This window comes from Orbicella franksi, chromosome 6 (genome assembly GCF_964199315.1).
Source record: "Orbicella franksi chromosome 6, jaOrbFran1.1, whole genome shotgun sequence".
Lineage (NCBI taxonomy): Eukaryota > Metazoa > Cnidaria > Anthozoa > Scleractinia > Merulinidae > Orbicella > Orbicella franksi.
In genome coordinates this window covers 11,216,656-11,237,703 of record NC_138150.1, presented here as the reverse complement: position 1 = coordinate 11,237,703, position 21,048 = coordinate 11,216,656, and the positions used below count along the sequence as shown (strand labels likewise).

At 37.4% G+C, this 21,048-nt stretch overlaps 2 protein-coding genes across 4 annotated transcripts in view; both read right to left on the bottom strand.

Moving 5' to 3' along the window:
• The window catches only part of LOC145489400 (uncharacterized), a 128,060-nt gene that overhangs the window by 48,015 nt on the left and 58,997 nt on the right, over positions 1–21,048 (bottom strand). The gene's annotated exons all lie outside the window — the stretch shown is intronic.
• Positions 1–21,048, bottom strand: part of LOC145489393 (mediator of RNA polymerase II transcription subunit 25-like) — a 28,947-nt gene that overhangs the window by 6,686 nt on the left and 1,213 nt on the right. For all 3 annotated transcript variants that reach the window (XM_081468357.1, XM_081468356.1, XM_081468358.1), the window contains exons 2-16: positions 18,356–18,407; positions 17,304–17,428; positions 16,904–16,967; positions 16,293–16,333; positions 15,115–15,241; positions 13,837–13,902; positions 13,199–13,289; positions 12,070–12,192; positions 10,457–10,605; positions 9,285–9,393; positions 7,583–7,791; positions 6,510–6,589; positions 6,229–6,286; positions 5,310–5,426; positions 5,052–5,159 (exon numbers count right to left, since the gene is read on the bottom strand). In XM_081468357.1, coding sequence (XP_081324483.1) covers positions 5,052–5,159; positions 5,310–5,426; positions 6,229–6,286; positions 6,510–6,589; positions 7,583–7,791; positions 9,285–9,393; positions 10,457–10,605; positions 12,070–12,192; positions 13,199–13,289; positions 13,837–13,902; positions 15,115–15,241; positions 16,293–16,333; positions 16,904–16,967; positions 17,304–17,428; positions 18,356–18,407 — 1,519 coding nt within the window. The remainder of the gene's footprint in view (positions 1–5,051; positions 5,160–5,309; positions 5,427–6,228; positions 6,287–6,509; positions 6,590–7,582; positions 7,792–9,284; positions 9,394–10,456; positions 10,606–12,069; positions 12,193–13,198; positions 13,290–13,836; positions 13,903–15,114; positions 15,242–16,292; positions 16,334–16,903; positions 16,968–17,303; positions 17,429–18,355; positions 18,408–21,048) is intronic.

Below are 21,048 nucleotides of genomic sequence, written 5' to 3'. Positions count from 1 at the left end.
TTCCTATCCTCTCCTAACCACACTGCTAACGACATGCAATTAATCCCCATCGAAAAAATCGTTTCTAACCGAGACTCTATCCGTAAGGCCAGGGAAGCTTTTTTAATTCAAAAAGGCAGAACAGGAGTACCCAACGACAGTTTTGACGAAAATCCACCGTACGGTCTGCTTAACATTACCCGAGTGTCGCTACGTCAATCTTGTTTAATATTTAACTTTCCTGGGAAAAAAATACCCGCTCTTCACCGCCAGCAAGCAGGATTTCGAAGTTATCGGACTCCCAGCCAGCGCTCGACGTTGAGGTCGTCAACGAGCCAGCATGCTTTAAACTTGTCACCTAGCCAGCCAGCATAAGAAAAGTTTGCCAAAAGTTTGCCAGCATGTTCGAGTATACCATTTTTTGCCAGCCAGCGAGCTAGTAATTTCAATATACCATAGCAAGGTACATTTCCTTAAAACTATTAATACAACAACGGATTTAGTATTGCGTACCATGAACGCAATAAGTACGTTAATGGTTTCATTTTTACATTTGACTGGAAAGTTTTTGTAACACTTAAGAGATTACACTTACCATTCAACAGTAAACAAAAGGGAAAGATAAAATGTGCTTAAAGTGTCCTGATTATCCTTCAGGGATCCAAGCTTCACTCTGAAAATAAATCGTGAATTCCCTCCAAAAGAGCGTGAAGTATAAACAACGTCCATTCACTTAACAGACGTAATCTAGATATTAATGAAGATCTATCGTTGTTATTATAAGTACAACAAGAAACCTATCAATCAGTTTCTAACGCTTACATACGACAAACTTTCACATTCATTTCATTTCTCACAGTTATTGTTCCAAAAAGTCAACGAACCTCCATACAAAGAAACATTGTTTAGCTCATGAAGTAAAAGCGAGACGAGATTACAAAGCCCTCACAAGGCTTTGGCTACCCAGTGTCTGTCATTTTTATTTTCAAATGAACCTACGATACAAACAGATGTCAGTTACCGTTGTCAATACGACATTTCGTTGGCAAAAGGTTCAATACAGAAGCCGGAAGGATTCGCAGCAAACGCAATCGTTACTTGTTCGTCAGGCGATCACCGCAAAAGACTCACGACAGAAGCCGCAAGGATTCGCAGCAAAAGCAATCGTTGGTTGTTCGTCAGGCGATCACCCCAAAAGACTCACGACAGAAGCCGCAAGCATTCGCAGCAAAAGCAATCGTTGGTTGTTCGTCAGGCGATCACCGCAAAAGACTCACGACAGAAGCCGCAAGGATTCGCAGCAGAAGCAATCGTTACTCGTTCGTAAGGCGATCACCGCAAAAGACTCACGACAGAAGCCGCAAGGATTCGCAGCAAAAGCAATCGTTACTCGTTCGTAAGGCGATCACCGCAAAAGACTCACGACAGAAGCCGCAAGGATTCGCAGCAAAAGCAATCGTTACTTGTTCGTCAGGCGATCACCGCAAAAGACTCACGACAGAAGCCGCAAGGATTCGCAGCAAAAGCAATCGTTACTTGTTCGTCAGGCGATCACCGCAAAAGACTCACGACAGAAGCCGCAAGCATTCGCAGCAAAAGCAATCGTTACTTGTTCGTCAGGCTATCACCGCAAAAGACTCACGACAGAAGCCGCAAGCATTCGCAGCAAAAGCAATCGTTGGTTGTTCGTCAGGCGATCACCGCAAAAGACTCACGACAGAAGCCGCAAGGATTCGCAGCAAAAGCAATCGTTGGTTGTTCGTCAGGCGATCACCGCAAAAGACTCACGACAGAAGCCGCAAGCATTCGCAGCAAAAGCAATCGTTAGTTGTTCGTCCAGACGTGCGCTCTTTGGTGAAAGTATTTTAAACTGGCAGAAGTGTCCATTTCGATATACAGTCCATCGATAGATCATTCATTTCACGACTCTAGTTAGTTCACAGCACTAGCGTGCAGAATGAAACCGTTGCCTCAACTGGTAGGTCAACGATGAGTTCAAATGAAAGCTGTTTTGGATCGCGTTTATTACCGGAAATTCACTTGCTTGGAGCAGTCAAACACATCGCGCGTTATGCCTGTCAAATTGTACTTTGGCAATATTTTCCGGACTTTCTTGCTTAGTAGTTTGCTTTTCACAATTCTAAAACAATGTTTTCAAAATGACAAACGATCGCGAGTTCTGTAATCCTTCGCTGATTTCTGTCTTCTTTAGGCTTCGAAAGATCCTTCGGTTCCTGGTACGGAAATTCAATTATTACATGATTACACGCAGAACCTACAGGTCTGACCAGTTAACCTTGTGAAACACAACCAAAGGTGACAAATGATATATTTTTGCTCAAAGAAAGCCGCACAGAAAGACGAAAGTTGTTTCCTTCTCAACTAAAAACTGAAGGAAAGTTTAAGAAGGTAAAATCTTGAGTTCTTTTAACTGACAAAGATTTTAATAACATAGACAATTTTAACATTTTACTTATTATGCCGAATAAAATACCTTGCATGATTTAACTACCATTTCCGGTGAGCAACGCGCGATAGTCCCTTGTACCCAATAAGACTGAAAAAGAGGGCAAACAATTGACTCTTGTCGTCCGGCAACTTCCGGAAAATTCCATCACGCAAAGTTGCAGTGATTTAAAGCAATACAAAAGTGCTATGATCGAGGCGTTGATTCTATGGTACAATGATCCCTTTATCTTAGGTCAGAGAGGATAGTTGTATGTCCAGCATTGCAGTCCGAGCTAGCGCATATAAACAAATACGCCTACCCTTTATCCAGCTACTTTGTCTCTTTGGTAAGTCCTTTTCTCAGCGGAACTTAGATCTGGCAGAGGTCTTCCCTTAGTCTCTTTTCTTTTTTTCTCTCCAGCCTTTGAAATGACTCAGAATGACTGCAAATGTAAATTAACTTCCGGCAATCTTGAATCGTCGATACATTAATAAGTTTAGGGTCTCAAAATAAAAGCATTTCTTTCAAAGACAGAGCGAACAGTGCGGAATGGGTTCACCAAAAGCATTTCTCTCAAAGAGACAGCGAACAGTGTGGAATGAATTCACCCGACGGCCATTTCCGGTGAGCAACGCGCGATAGTCCCTTGTTTTCCAGAGGACAAACATTAACTCGTTATGCTAGTACTGAACCACGATTAAGGCATTTAATGTACCCAATAAGACTGAAAAAGAGGGTAAACCATTGTCCCTCGTCTTCCGGCAACTTTCGGAAAATTTTCGATTAAGCAAATTTGCAGATTTATAGCAACCCAAAAATACTATGAGCGAAACGATGAGTGTATGGTACAATGAGATCACTTTACTTGATTACTTTAGGATCAAGAGAGAAAAGTTGACCACCGATGCAGACGACTAGCGCATATAAACAGAACAATATGCCTACCCTTTATCCAGCTGCTTTGTTTGTCTGCGCCAAGTCCCTTTCACAGCAGATCTCAGATTAATTGGCAGATCTCGTTTCTTTCCTTTACCAGCGGAGCCCTCGAAATAACTCAGAATGACTGCAAACGAGGAATGTAAATGAACACCTTAGAGTCTAGTTCTTATGCAAAACATACTGATTCCAGTACAATGTACCATCACTTTTCCGTGTGCTGTAAGAGAATTATAGGAATGAATTTACCAACCTTTAAGTTGCTTTCCACTGTTTCTTTATAACTGCCGACTGCTTGCAGCACAATAGCGCCAGCAGCGGTTTTCTGAAGAGACGACTTCTTAAGGCCTTTGGAACGACAAACGAGCGGAGATCCTGGAGATCGGCGGTGTTCCATTGAAGAGAACGTTTTTAACGGATTTGGCCATTCGAGATACTAGTGTTATTACGTCATTTAAAATGACAGCTGCTGGTGTTATGCAATTTTTACTGGTTGATGAAAAATATAAACCGCAACAATCTGACAATGGAGCCATCATTTTCGGGCATGGCATCACGCGCGCGTTGATTTGTAGCGCGTGGCACTGGGAGTAAGTACGACCGCTTGCGGTTTATCGTCTCACGGCGGAAGACTTTAGACTTTAGAGCTCACCCACGCGTTTTTTGTCCCAGGACGGAAGCAGTTTAACTGATTGCTTTTTCGAAGAAGTCACAGCCAGGAAAAACAAACAAGTCACGTTTTTTCCAGCTAGGGACAGTGTTTTAAATCAGTTTTTAGCAAGCCAGACGCTGAACGAAAATCCCAGCCAGTAAATGATCTAATGCTAATATTTCCCAGCCAGCGTAATTGCAGCCTGTCGAGCGGGTTTTCTGTCGAGCGGCTCCGTCGGGTACTCCTGGCAGAACAAATGATCCTAATGGTCCGCGAAGAAACATATTAATTGTTTCCATTTGTCTTCTTTTATTATGTTCTTTTATCATGTTATTTTATTTTACCGTATGCTTATCTTCAATTTACACTATCAATTACTTTTGCGTATTTCCGGTATTACGTAAATATCGGCTACATAAAAACACGCACCAATGTAAAATCTTCCATTGTACCTGAAGAAGGCTGGTTTGGCCAGCCGAAATATAGTACACCTTCAAAAAATCATTCTACGTTGTGTCGGTTTTTGCTTTTGTACTCTTTACTTGAGCTCCCAAGTGGATACAAGAATGTTCTCGTACAAAAGTGAACGTTTGACAGAAGAAAACGTGCAGTTAAGTTTCTGTACACCAGGTTTTTGTGTTATTATCATTACACTGTCTGCAGCCACACAAGTTGCTAACTTGGAAAACAAACTTTTTTTTCCCACCACAAATGTTAGCGTATAGTACGTAATAAGCGTTAGCTCATATAAACCATCTCATCATTGTCAAACTGAATTGTTGCAAGAAAGGTAAACCTCCTTTAAGTATTATGAACAGCGAAAACAAACCAAACACTTTTCATTCAAATGCATCACCTAAGAGAAAGAGGACCTTAGAAGGTCGAATCAATGCAAAACACTCGAAATAAGATAAAAAAAAAACCAACCCGCATGGAGTATTTAAACACCCAGGGAAATTAGTGTAATATCACACCTAATACACACACCAGACAGTTTTGATATACGTGTACTGTAACATACACAGAGATACAGACCTGCTCAACAGGAATCAATCCAACAAATGCACGCTTCTTAGGACTAAAAATCAAAAGAAGAACTTTGACATCACACTGTGGAACAGGTGGGAAATGCACACAGCCGGCCTGAAATGGACAAAAAACACTCAATTTCTTGACATTTAACTCCAGGTTATAAAACGCAGAGTTATATAACCTCAAGGAACTTAATTGTATTACTCCCCCCTTCCTGACCCTTCTCCATGCTAAGTACATTTTAAAATACACTGCACTTACAAACTTGACACCATTAGATGCCATGACCCTGTAGAGTGCTCTCAAGGATTCTTGATCATTAGGAGCAAAATGGAACGCCACTGTCTTGGAGTTCTGTAGCAGGGGTCCTAGCGTGGACTGAAAATGAAAGGAAATATAATTACTATTCCCTGCTTCTGAACCACAGCCCTAGTGTAAACATGCCACAGTACGTGTTGCCCTGATATTCCTTCTGTCTCGTGTGCAAGTGCCAGAAACAGTTCAAAAGTCTTGGTGAAGTGAAGAAATCATGGCATAACAATCTCTAATTAGGCATTTTAGTGTTATCACACATCACCTTTAATGACTGTCCACATGGGGAAGCGCCAATTAAATATAACACCATAAAAATACATAGCAATACCACATACATATGATACTGAAGTAAGCTCAATCACTTTAATGTGCAGTAGGACAGCAACGCCTTAATTCATACGACCACCTTGTTTTATGGCCAGTTATCTTTTTGCCCAAACAAGACCTCAGTCCATCATTTTCGAGGCTGATGGTGGCTGGATTTTGCGAATTATTTGTATATTGCTACATGTAATAAGATGACCAGTCTCTCGACTGGTATATCGTATTTTAAGTCCACTAAAAAGAAAAAAGTAAGTTTATTACTAAAACATTCAAAATTTCACCAGGATGTCAATATTTTTTTTGTTTTGTTTTTGTTTTTTGAGATCCTGTCACAAAAGCAAATTTGTATCCACTAATCCATCCTTGTTACTTGCCCTATTTTGCTCTGTAGAATCATTCCGTCCAATTTATTTGCATAGTTGTTGGCATCTGATAATAATTAAATGATAAGGAAATTAGGAACGAGACCTTGGGATAACCAGTTGGGAAAATGCTTCTAATTTAATGCATTTATTACCAGTTTACTGCAGCATAATCTTACCAGTAGATTTTGTGGGATAAGTTGCATGATGAGTTTTGGAGGCCAGTTTTTAGCTTTCCTGAGGAAACATGAAATATGCAAATGAATAAAATTTAATAGGAACTTGTCGTACTGGTGTTGATCAGGTGAATCATCATCTACAGAGCCTAATTGCAAGGCTCTGTGAAGACCAGTCCACAAGTCTCGGAGCAAAAATAAAAAGTGTTGTAGAGAAATAAAGATCAACAGAAGTGTTTTCGCCATTACTTTTGCAATAGAGATAGACCCTGCAGAATACTTACAGAGTATCTCCTGAAACAACAGATGCATGGCAAGCCAAAGAACGTGTTATTCTCTGCTGAGGGCCATTAGGGTCCCGAAGCTGATGGCAAAAGAGTACAATGTACGTTACTGTCACCATGTTATGACAAGCATTGCCTCTACTTTATTCTTACTAATTAATTGCAGTTGCTTCCATTGAGCAGGTGGATATCAATTAGCGCTACAGACCAAACTTGTTTACCATCAGAGCTCATCCCAGTTTCTGTAGCATGAAGCGACTAGGAGTATTTCTACTCCCCCCTGGATGGGATGCTAGTCCATCGCAGGGTTACCCCCAGCATTAAATTTGCTGCTACCCAATTATACACTTGGGTGGAAAGAGAACTGTGAGAGTCAGAGTGGACTAAAGTTCCCTGCCCAAGTGCAACACACAATGAACCCTCCAAAGGCTCCAAACAACTTGATCAGGAGACCAGCCTGCTAACCACTAGGCAACCAAGCTCCCCCCCCCCCCCCCCACTCCCTCAGCTGTACATGTATGTCAGCAACCACAAATAAGACATGCCATTAAATGCAATTTATTGGAGTTAACAACAAAGAGTGCCTGCATTCCCGTAGTTTTCAGCGGTGTTTTGATATGTGCATACACTAGGATTCCATGTGCTCTTCGACTTAGATGTGTTGGCAGCCTTCACAGCGATAGCATTTACGGTGAGCATTGTTTTGCATGGGAGCATGTTTTCAAGCATTCCCTCTCCTTTCTCTCCCTCTTTTTACAGTTAATTCAGTGTGACAGGTGTCTGTCTCCCCTTCCGTGTGGGGACTCATTGCTAGGTTTCCAAGATTTGCCAGTCATGGGAGCAGTCTTCATCTAGGAGCTGGCTGCCTATAGTGGAAGCTCCTAGATGTCTCAGGCACCCAACCTTCATTTAGCGATGCAGTTGTGAAACTCAGTAAGTACATGCAACACTGCAAAAATTCCACTGGCATAAAGGATAATATTGCAGGAAAATGCTCTTTCAGTGGTTACAGTACTTGAAAATAAGTACAGAAACACCCAGTTTTTAATCACACTTAATAGTGCAGTACTTACAGTATCTTGCCATTCCAAATGACCTGTCCAGGCTAGGGCTCTCTGAGCTACTTGTGGATTTTCTGAGCTTGCAGCCGGTACACCTCCTGGAGTAGGACCTACCCTTGGTTGTTGGTTGGTAGGCTGTGTCCAGTTTACTGATGCACCAGTGACTGCATCCTGCATTGGACTGGGCTGAGGCTGCACACTGTTAGGAGTTGTATTCCTGTCTACTTAACAAATGGAAATGTGGTTTAGCGTGGTCTGTACCCTTATCGACAATGATACACGTCATCACAGTGGTCAAAATGTTGTGGACTCTCGATGCGCAGCTGAGTGAGTCCACAACAACAACAAAATAAGTTTGACCACTGTGATAATGTGTATTGTTGTCAATAACAGTACAGACCACGCTACACCACATTTCGATTTCTTTTTTACCACAATCAACATCCAAGAAATTGTTTTTTTTTTCTTCAGAGTGCGAGCTGAAAAAGGCATCGTGCGATGCACTGATGTGAGCAGCGTGGCCTGGACTCTTATGCAGGGCTTGAAATTGCGACTCACTGGTCGCCAATGCGACCAAAAATTGAGCAATGGTGACTAAATTTTCAGAACTGGTCGCCAGCTGACGACTCATGTTTTGCCCGATAACTAAAGAAAACCATGACACAACTTTTGTTTTTAAATCTTTATATTAGGAAATCAATCGGATATGGTAGCTAGTATACAACTCACCTTTCCGTCCCCAGTAAAATAATGTCTGAATATTACAAGATAATCGAAAAAATTGAATGTATTTCGACACGTCGATTCTGCGTTCACCACGCGCCTATTGTTTCAGCGGCTTCTTCCGAAACTGGGATCGCAGGCGCACTTCGACACCATGTGCTTTTCATTTGCCGCGAAAATGATCACAGATACCAATCAGTTGAAGGAATTACGTGAGTTTTTACGTGCGGGGAATGAGGATTCAGCCAAAAGGTTAATCCAAACTTTGAATCCTTCATCAGTTATTGTTTTCGCTCTTCAATTGTGACTTTTCTTGCATGCAAAGTAACGTATCGCGTTCTTGTGTAAGTTATATATAAAATAAGTTGGCGACCAAAATTTATGATCTGGTGACCAAAATTTTTCTGTTAGTCGCCAGCTGGCTCCCGAACGAAAAAGTTAATTTCGAGCCCTGTTATGGATGATGGCAAATTAGCCAATCAGGTTGTGAGATTAGCAGCAATTGTTTTTAAAATGTAATTGTAAACAATTTCATTTCAATGGCTAAATAAAACTAACTGTGTGACAGTAATGTATGCAATTCACCAGTCTTATTTCCAAATTATCTTCTTTCTGCAGAGTACCAAAAACTGCTCTAATCACACATTCAAAAAGAATTGATCTTAATGATGGAGATGTCCCTAATGGTCAGGTTGTCCCTAAAAAGAGGGATGCACAGCACCCAATAGGAAGAAAGCTTGAAGATAACAGGAGTGTCAATATTCAGGAATGGAAATCACCAGGTTTCTATCATTTTTACCAAGTAGAAATTGTACACTGCTGTGCGTTTGTTAAGGCCACTTGCTCAGATCACAAGCATTATCAATCCCACAATAAAAGAAGAAAGTCTCTGCAAAGATCCCTAATGACAGAGGTGTCTGTAGCAGTACATGTAAGTGATGTTTATAAAGGTAGAGGTGTTCATAGTGGTGACAAAATTGAATTTACTTACAGTTGGCTTGCCTTAGTGCTTGACTTAAAATCTCTTTAGCTTTTTGCTGTGCTGCTGATGCATTGTTTAAACTTGTGGCTGGTGTTGCTGAAGTTGAGTTTACCATCAACTAAGAGCAAAATAAAAGTGTGAAAACTAACAATCAAAAGAGCTTCACCACAGCTGCAATTTTGCTAAATTTTGGTCATTTCTTGTAGCTGCTTACTCCCAGGAATGAGCCGATATGGTCAAAATATAGGTTAAATAAGTTGACTGCTGTAAAACTGTAACACCTGTGATAGTACACTGGATTCTGGGTTGATAACCCTACCCATTGCTCTGCTGTTGAACATCCAGTTTGTAAAGTTTCTTTCCCGAGACCTACAGTGTAAGTACAAATTAAACTGCAAACAAAACAGATATGTAGCTAAGAGAAAACTATTACAGTAAAAGTAAAAACCAAGTAAAGTGTACCCCTCAAGATTACATTAATGATTGATTATTTGAACATTGAACCCGCTAATTGTTTCAAGAATGCAATAATGAATTGATTATTTGAATATTGAACTCACTAGTTGTTTCAAAAATCAATATTAAATTGATTTTTTTGGAACATTAAACCTTTTAGCCGTATTCTTGGAACAACTAGTGGGTTCAATTTCCAATAATCAATTCATTATTGCATTCTTGAAACGACTAGTGGGTTCAACATTCAAATAATCAATTCATTAATGTAATCTTGAGGGGTATGCTTCAGTTGGTTTGACTGTAAGAAAGCTTTTCTGGCCTGTAAAGCTTAGGAATTATTATCCAAGTCTTCAATGACCTCCAGAAAAACTGCAGTTGGTGATAAGCTCTCTTTAAGTGGTGAAATTAATCAGGTGCTGGCCACTACAACTGTAGCTAGATCTCTGCTCAAGCAGACTGGGATGGTAGTTATCTTGAGTTACTGATTGTAGATCAGCATCTGATCCAGAGGAGTATACATATAGATGTAGGTTTTTTTGTTTTTTGTTTTGCTTTATATTCAATGAAGGAGAAACCGGTACTACCAAAACATGTCACTTATTTGTAAAAGAACACTGACAAAATAATATATGTGTACATGTGTATGTAGCTCAGTGACTCTTCTGTGGTATTTAGATTATTGCTTGCAGTCTGTTCCACGTTATAAGGTTGAACATATACAGTACCTGAACCTGTGAAATTGGGATATTTGGTGTTGGTCCAATATTTAACGGTATGTTACTATCTGCCAGCTGAAGTAGTTTGGTTTCAGTCAATGAAGGTTGGCGAGGTCCGGTCTTTTGTTTCTTTACTGGTTTCTCTGGACTTTCTTTTACTTATAGGAAAATGAAATGAATGTAAATTACATACATGAGCACTCCAGAAAATCTGAATTTCCAAAATGTGCACCACAACCTAAAATCCCTGAAATTCTGGGTAAAAAAATCAAATGCAAACCTGCAAATAATTTTTGTCTATAGGCAGGTCATTTGTCAGGACAAGGACCAGTTTTGACCTGACAAAAAGCCAGTCTGGTCAGACAAAAAAAATTGTTTGTCGTTTGAGATTAAAAAGAGACATTTGAGACATTTTGGTATTTTAGTATAGACTCTTCGCCAAAATATTGGTTGTAAATTCGAAAAGCTTATAAGTCAACTGAGTGTAAAATCGCTACTAGCACCAGCAAGGGGACCTTTACATTACTTCTGGTATTATTTTACCTGTTGAAAATTGACAAATTTACAAACGTCTATACCCCTAGTCACACAAGCGTTTCCAACGTAACAAGTTTCCCAAGACGTCTAAGGAAAACGGGAAAAGCAGTGAAACAATCTCCTGCGTGGACATTCAGAGACTTGAAAATTGGCTGAAATGAATTCTTCAACTTTTTCTGAAAGCAAGTTTCCTCTGGATGTTTTTGAGGTCAATTGAATAAAAAAATTGCATAATCATTTAAAATGTGGAATTGGAGGTGGTCGTGACTATAAAGCGTGACTAATCTGTACATTCACGCTTTTCACAAAAACATTTCTGTGGTACGGAAACTGTATTTCAACCACACTGACAGACGTAAAAAAAACTATAAGAGTTGAAAATCAAACTGATTTTTGATCATACGGACTAGAAAAAGGTTACGTTTTAGTGGTTTTAAAGTTTTTGAAAGCAATTGTATTCAGACACTAGTAAACGAAACGTGAGTATTTGGGCCATGTATTCAATTTCCATACTATTATAATCGAGTCAATATATTACGACTGAAAATTAGTTCCACAACACTTGGTAGCAACAAACAACGAGTAATTACATAAGACCTCAGTTTTTAGTAGTTTTTCAGATGAACGTAATTCAGACTAAATGGGGCTTCATGATCTTTCACAACGCCACCGCGAAATGCATAAGTTAACATGTAGGGATAGTGGCACTGATGTGATGTGTTTACAATTCGACATAATTATGACATTTGAGAAGACGCAATGCGCGAGATAAAATTCTTAGAATTAGAATAAAAACAAAACCAATAACAAAGCTTTTTTGCGTAGTATTGTGTGGCAGTATAACAAAATAACTTGTCCCATATTCGGCCACAAATTTCCAGTTAAAATATTTTTCATTTTAGCAGAAATGCCCGGTCAGAGTGTCCGACCAGGCTAAGCTTTTACCTGTCAAAAACTCAAATTTACCAGACAATTGTCCAATGACCGACTGTTATTTGCAGGCTTGCAAATGGAACAGAAAGTCCTGGTAAGACCAACATCTAGCCATGTACATCTATCAATAAATATTATTTCATCACACATACATGTTCCACTGGCAGTCAACTGAGAAGGTGTCACTACAGGCTTCACATTAGCATCACTCATGTGTACCCCATTCTTTGATACTTCAGCTTGTGAATCACTGTTACGAGTAACTGATTTGAAATCTAAAAAAATAATGATCCAAAATCCATGCTGTTACTGTTAGTAGATATTATAGAGCACTATAGCTGCTCTCTGCCTCTAAGGCAACTCTTCTCTATACAAATCTAAACGATATGTGTAAGTTTGAAAGGGCTAAAAAAATGCTGTCTGGTCATCTGGGAAAAGTAACAATGACTTTCCTGCCAGGCAGGTAACTTGAGAAATCTGAGAGTTGCTTGTCTATGGGCAAGCCATTATTCAAGTTTTTTTCAAGCCCTAAATTACATTATTTTTGTAAATAAATTGCACTTTCAATAAAATTGGCACATAATGCCTGTCACTTATATTTATTACAACTGAGTAGACATTTGTAATCTGTCTAGAAAATTGTTTTACTAAATAGCTAAAACTACATAGAGAGATAATCCTCTTGGTGCCTAATAAGTGGCACATAAGGCCATAATTAGCTTCTCAGTAAAAAGGTGAAAATGTTAAGCATAGCGATTGTTTGAAGGCAAAATTAATGTAAATATTTTATATTTTAGTCTATTAAACTTGTGACTCTAAGGAAACCGGTGAGCTGTATGCAACATATCAACAAAATAATTGTTAGTAGTTTATCACAAGGACCTCCAGTTGCTAACCATAAAAGAAGGAAATCAAATCCACAGAAAAATACTGGACTTTGCCATTATGTTAGACTGGCCACAGCCTCTCTATTTACGCATGCAAAAGAAAGCACCAGACAGGAGGTTGAAAGTCAGTCATTCAAGCAATTACAATGAAGGTGTCAAATACACTCTCATAATCTTTGATTACTGCTAGTTTATTAACCAGTTATTCTGTTACACTAGATGCAAGAAACCATACTTGTGAATGTCATCACTAGCAAAACTCTTGAGGAAAAGTTGCCTACATGTAATGGAATAGGTTGACAGTATGACAGATGTCTCTAGTTGTAAGGTACGTTTACTAGCAAAAGAGCAATGAATAATGAACTAAACACATTGTAACATGAAGAGTATTTACCTGGTAAATCCAGGCCCTGTATGCACACTAAATGGTTGGGATCCTTGGAGTAATCTTTTGACAAAACACTTTTACCATCAACTGTTAAAGACTGGAAACAGAAAGCTTAATTTTAAAATCATTTACATGATAAAATCAAAAGTTAATCATAATGACTAAAAACCAGTCAAAAACACAACTTAATGAGTTTAAGATCAACCTACATACAATTTATTATACATTATTTTCCCAAACTTTAATCAAATCATATTATAATATGCAGTGTATACACTTAACAAGCAGAAGAATACTTGGTTTCAACAATTCCCACCTGATACTAGCCTACAGTAAATACATTATTTTAATTTGTAACAGTAACCATTTTCAGTGGAGAATCCCAAATTACATGCAAAATGTAATAAAAATTATTATTAGTTCTAAGTAGTTTTTCCAATAATTGTAACAATACTATATGTCTACAGATGTGTAGATGTTATTTATACATCATAGATTAATATTATTCTACGAACGTCATAGGAGTACATGCCAAATTACTGCATTGCATAAGTTAGACATTTTCACTCTTGTAAATAACATCATTTGCTACATGTATACATGTAGTATGGACAAGCAATTATTCTAACTTAGGAGATTCTTACTCTTTCAAATGCTCTTTGAAGTGCAGGAATTTTTCTGGGTGCAATAATGGAGAGATGAATTCCTTTCTGGAATAAAAAAGAACACAAAAACAAGAGGTTGGTCATAGAAATAACTGTCAGCTGTGATATGCAGGATGCAGTCACATGTATTACTATGTGCACATTGTAATTTATAAAAATTGCAATAAATCCATGACAGCTCATCTACTGCAGTTATGTAAGAATTCAATACACTGTACCGGTATATCATATACAGACTGTTTATATAGAACTGTTTCAAGAAAGGTTGTCCCACAAAAGATGCAGCAAGACCGAAACCTGGCATACTGTGTAGAGTTAGTTTATCGCTGGTTCATTTAAGTTCTGGATAGTCCAGCAAGATCGATAAATCATGAATACATCATTGTACATGTACCTGACTGTACACATGATTCTCCTTCCTTCACATCATCTAATGGTAAAGTACCACTGCCTGTAATACCTTTAAGCATTATCTTTTTTATATTTCTGTTAGGCTACCTTACTCAAAACTGTTGTACATGTACAAGTATACACAAAATACTTACTGAGCAAACAAATGTGATATAATACAACTAATAATTATCATATAACCATAAACACTGGCACATTAGCTGCACTCACAAATAAGCCGCACTCCGAGTTTGGAAAGTCCAATTTTGGAAAAAAGTTTTGGAAAGAAATTAAAATAAGTCAAAAGGTGCTTTACAAGTACATTTGTTGATTAATTGAACGAGAAAGATGCTTTACAAGTACATTTGTTGATTAATTGAACACAAACCAGTGTAAACTCACTAGCATTGAAAAATGACCATACTTCAAACTGAAACCCTTACCAATAAGTTTAGCTCTGTGATAGTATGAACATGTCTACGGACTTTGATGTATGTTTTTCTTTCTCTGGTATTTTTCATTCCTGTCAGTTTTTCAATAGAATTTTACATATACCACAACAAGAATGCTTTTGTACCTTCCTTCGTAGCTTAGTAGCCAGGCATTTGATCAGGATACAGACCATTTGTTATTTTTTGCAAATTTACGCCAGATTGTCCAGATGTTCTTGCAGATAAGCTGCATTCCTGATTTTTTCGAACATTTTGAGTAAAAAGTTGCGGCTTATCCACTGGTGTTTACAGTATCCATAATCTTAATAGTTTTACCCTCATGAGGAATGACCTAATAACATAGGCATTGTCAGAGCATTCACCCATAATTGATATTATAATAACATGTACAGAAATCAAGTTACAGTGTGATCACCTTTTGACCCATTTCCTCAGCAAGTTGCTCAACAGTTTTGCCAAAGTAGTCATCTGCACACCCATAGCTTGGCAAACCAAATGGAGGTGAGTTGCACACAACTATACAGCTTTTACGGACAATGCCCCTAGCATTAAAATAATGTATTATTAGGAATTATTACTGTAAAAATAATTAACATCTTGAAAATGAAATTGTTTTTCAAGTTTGTTATTCAAATCCATAATCTGTCTTAATCACCATTATATAGGTTTATTAAATTAAATTTATTTTTTTGCTCTAACTTTTTTGGCCTTGGAAAATATTATCATTTTTGGGTTTGCTTCAGTCTGAAAGAAATTTTGTACCGCAGAAAAATAACGTAAAACACATCACACATCTTTTTAATTCAAGTGATGTTCAACAAACTGTGCGTAGCAGAGTTTCAAAAGACGTTTCCTCTGGCCTTTTTTAGCACGTTTTCTCAATGATGTTTCCCCTTGAGTATAGACTGAAAAGAGTCAAACATTAAGTTTACTCCTCATTAACTTTGAAGAATCACTGTTGCAAAATATTGCATTTCTGAGCTTGAATAATTTGAATTAGTAAACAGTCCTAAGAAAATACGCGCACTGATTGGTTAAAAATCGTGTTTCTATAACTTGATAGAGACACAGAACTAGCATGAGCTGTTGATGTAATGATGGCACGAGCAAAGAGAATTTACATTTTGATAATCAAAGTTAACAAGTTGTTGTCCTTTTTTTTCTCGTGGTGTTTTCTAAAAGAAATAGTAAACGTGTTCTCCGTGTTTCTATCGAGTTATAGAAACACTCGTGAAAGTTTGGGAGAACTCAAAAAAGCTGTGGAAACACCCGCCTATGGCTCGTGTTCCCACAGCATTTCCCGTTCTCCCAAACTTACACTGGTGTTTCTATAACCCAGTAGAAACACCGTGCATGTTTTCTATTTCTTAAATAATGACAGTTTTTCAAATACTGTATTAATATTCTTTTTTTCTGAGGGATCACCCTAAAGCTTCCTACTTGCTTCATGCTAAGCCAGGCAGTCTAGCTACATATTTATATGGGCTAACTTCTTTGTACAAAAAGACAAGCCACTTGTTGCCACTAAATAATAAATTTTCACTTCCAGCCTTCAAGAAAAATCAAAACACACAAAAACTGAAGCCAACTTACTTATAACCTTGACCCCTCTGAAGAGTTCTTTCATCAAAGATCTGTAAGAGATAATGTGAAATACATCCAAGAGAAGATTAACCTGTAAGTTTTATCCTAACAGTTTTTTAATTTTTCTTGACGCTCAAAAAGTCTCATTTTATAGGATTCTCTTTATTTTGCTTTTGTTCTCTTGTGTATTAAAATAAACAGATGTGCAGCACTGTTATGACTACATGTATGCACATGTTAATGACACTCCTCTACAAAATTTGTTAGATCTGAAAATCTGTTAGGATAAGTGGGATTATTATTTACACATTGAAATCTCAATTTCTATTCTGTGAACTGCACATAAATAAGGATATTTTGTCACCAGGCCTACTAAATAATTGAAATGATTCAAATTCATGAAAAAAAAAAAAAAAAAAAAAAAAAAACATGCATTAACTTGCCTGACAGCTACTTGTACAATCATGACTATTGTACTGAAAATTGTCACTGATAAAAAAGGTTCAAAAATATAGAAAGTTATCTTTGTTTCAATCAGGTGGCTTTCGTAAATGACTGTGCTAATTTAGACCTGCACATAAACAAAAATTCAGCCATTTAATGATGCCGACTTCACCAACCTGCAAAGCAATACTAAGAGCTTCAGCTAGTAAACTGCACTCCTCGCAACCTCCTCCCTCAAATCTGAAATGAAAACAAAGTGATTTAGCTCACATGATAAAAACCAATATTATTGTATCAGACCTAAACAAAAAAGACATAAAAGGAAAGCCAGATCCCCAAGAGAGGGAATCTGTTATTTGCCTTTTGACATTGCATCCATCAGGCATCTAAACTACATGTACAAGGTAGCCTTACAGAGAATCTTTTTTTGTAATTATTTATTCATTTATTTTTAGGTCAGACACAATTTATTATAATAGTAAATAAATTATTATACAAATGTAACTAGTCAGAATCCTCGTCAATTATACTCTAAGGTCATATATTACATAAAATTCCCAGTACAATGAGACTAACTTGACTTCATCTAGAAATTGCAGTATCTGTTTTGCATTGCGTGTTTCTTTGACATACTGCACAGCTGGCTCAGGAGTATGGCCTATAGTTCCATATACAACCAGACCATACTGGTTTGGTCCATACTGAAAAACAAGAGGTACGTGTAATTATCAGTCCATAAATGTACATGTTTGTAAGTGTTGACCTTTATAATAACCACACCACATTACTTTTGACAACACTGACAAACACGCAGCAACGGACATTTTTACTGATGTCACGCAATATCAACAATTTTTGGCATTTTTCAAATAAATAAAAAATCACCTTCCCTATAGTTCAAATTATTTATCATGCCGAATTTAGTATTTATCTATGAAGTTTGATAGGAATTTGTTGCAAACTCATAAAAATATGGGACCCCAAACTTAGAAAGAAATGTATGCCTGGGAGCAAAATATGCTTTCCCCCTGGCATACATTTATAAGTTAGGGGTCCATAGTTTAATGAATTTGCAACGGGTTCTAATGAAACTTCACATACCGTATTTGCTAAATTTAGCATGATAGATGGAGTGGTGCAGTTTCTTTCTTGTTTGAATGAAAAAAAAAAAATTGGAAAAGTGTGACATTGGTAAACAGTTCCATAAAGTATTAAAACATTATCAGACAAGTATTACATTATACACGTCCATATACACCTGGACCTCACTGATTTGGCCCACAATGAGAAACAAGCAGTAATTGAAGCATTAATATCAAATCAGTATGAACCATGTTGTTCTCTATAATTATATCAACATACCATGCTGGGTTGGAGCATAAAATACACATCTCTCACTAGAAGTAATTAACCAGTGAACTCTTTTCAAATAGAATTAATGTAAACGTACAAGAAACAAGAACACATAAAGAGAAAAGATTAACAAATATTCTTGAGCAAATTGAGTATTGTGCAGTGATAGAAAACAAAGTTGCTGACAAGATGCTATACATGTAGCAGGAGACTACAGAATAATGTCTTGGATTCACAAATTACAAGTCTCATTTTACTGATAATTATATTGATACCTCATCTCCAAAGCTGTACTCTGAGTCCACAGGTATCTCTCCATTGAAATGACTGTAAAACATTCAAAATTGTTGGTATGTTATTGTCTGGACAATTAATTTTTACTATAGGAAAGACAAAAAAGCTTCAATGTACACATTACGGTTCAGTATAACCCTTAGTACAAGTTCGTATTTTCCTTTGTTTTATAATTATACATTATAATATACTATCTGATATATCAAAACAATTGAATACACCAAATGGTGCCAAGGGTAAAATTGAGCCAGAAAATACATATTTAGCTTTGCTTTTGTCAGCCTTAAGCTGTACCTACATGTATAATACGGAGCTTAAGCAACGACAACGACGACGCAGTGGACGACACCTAGTAAAAAATGTATTTATTTTATAAGCGAAATTCGCGATTGTCTAGATCTGTTCGGTATGCCAATGGCTCTTAAAACGTGCTTAAGCTAAATATGCAACGACAACGTTCACTTCCAAATGGAAATACGAAAAATTAGCTGTTGTCGTCCACATTCCGTAGACGATGCAGAACTTGGTCACTTCACGTTGTTGTTTTGCAGAGGACGGCAAAGAAATGTACAAAGATTTATAATGCACATGCACAGCTATTGTTTTGCTCGTTAAACCTTTTGTTTAGTGACATTCTCATTGCTGTCGTCGTCATGGTTTGCTTAAGCTCCCTTCTATATTATCAAGAAACAAGTTGTAACCAAAATATTGAAGCTCAATATGTATACTGTATCTATTATAACTCTTAAATCTCATATTCAGTATGCACTATTGAGTTAATACTGTGTTCAGTGTTGTGCATAAGGACTATGGAAGATCAAGCTTTATTATTTCTCCACAAAATCCTCTTGTACTTAAAGGAGCACTCCTTGGAAGTAATAGTGATGTGCTAATCAAAATGAAAGTCCCTTTAGGGAGAATTTGATACAATATGATACAATATATTTATATAGCGCAAATTCCATAAAGTAATGTTCAAATGCGTTTCACAATATAAAGTAAGTAAAAAGGGTAAAAATAACATCTTTGTCAATAATTACACATAAGGTATATCCAGTTAACATGGGCATTGTGTGCAGTAAAACCTGTAGTAAGCGGACACCCTTGGGACACTCACTATGGTCCACTTATTAATACAGGATGTCCACTCTAAACACGTTCTAATATATTGTACAATGATATTTAATTATTAACCTTTTGTATCACAGTGTAACACAGTATAAGATAGAAGACTGCTCATAGCACAATGTCCGGTCAGTCAATGCCTCAATCTGAAATAATCTACTTAGCTTTAAAATGATATCGTTGAACAATGTTAAAGGAGTCTGAGCTGAGCTTTTAGAAGTAAAAACCCTTAAAGTGTCCGCTTATTGCCAGTTTTGTGTCACAAAATGGCTTAACATTGGTGTCCGTGTTTGCTTAACAGAGGTGTCTGTTGAACGCAGGCTTAAATGTGGGAAGAAAATTTAGGGACTCAAGCTGGTGTCCATTTAATGAAGGGTGTCCACTTAATATGGGGTCCACTTAATACAGGTTTCACCCTATTTATGTGTACAGGCTTGTTTACATCAGTGCATGTAAATTGCCCTCTTAGACAGTGACCCACTCAAACCCTTACTCTTAATTCTAAGGCTAATTAAGGTAATTCCTCTGAAATAAAAGTGACAATAGATTTTTGATCAAACTTTGTCCACTGAATATTTGTCATATGATAACTTCAATTTTGAAATAAAAAAGGGGGTGCCCATGCTCATTAAGGAGCAGTGAGGCATTGAAAATGCCACATTTTGGCATTATTTAATGCTTATTATAAAAACGCATTCCCAGTAATTGTAAAATCTTTGTGAGCCCAGACTCATAAGAACACGCATTAAACTACAGTCAATACATTGTGTCGGACACAAATAAACGTTTCAGTTTGATTCAGACAGAAAGCTAAATCCTTGATTAAAAATTTGAACCAAATTTCTTGACGTGGTTACCGACTACAAAATAGAAAACACCACAGTGTATCTGCTATTTTTCTTATTTATTCAATTTTCAGCAATAGAAATTAGATGAGTCTTTTCTCATGCAAAGCTTATGATTAGTTGATTACAACGACTGGAAAAAAAATTGGGGTGCCCATGCTCGTTGGTGAGCTAGAGCCATTTTTCAACTGACAGAGCTCAATATCAAGGCAAAACCATCATGTTTTCAATATGCGCATGCACAAGCGCACGCTAATGACACCATAAATTATGTGCAGTAAGGATGCGCAATGCAAATGTGAGGAATGACCTTAAAGTTTATTCCAGCCCAATACCCCCAGGGGGCTATGGTTATTGAATTTAGTTGCATTTAGTTGTATTTCATAGCTGGTAATAAAATTGACACAAACCAATGCCTACTGAAGTAACTGTGTGAACTTGCTTAACTGGTGACAAAATAACTCCTGTAGCTATGAGTGACTGCACTCAGCAGTCACAGGGCTAAGGATTGAAGCCCAGGCCTAACATGATAATCAATATCCACAATCTTTATCTTCCACAGTGGTCATTTAGGTCATTTAGATCATTCCAAATTCAAAAGTAGTGTAATAAGGCGTGTATAGCACTTCAATTGTCTACTTGATCACATTAATGTTGCAGAGAACAGCTCTGCATTTACATCACAAACATGTATTAACCTGTAT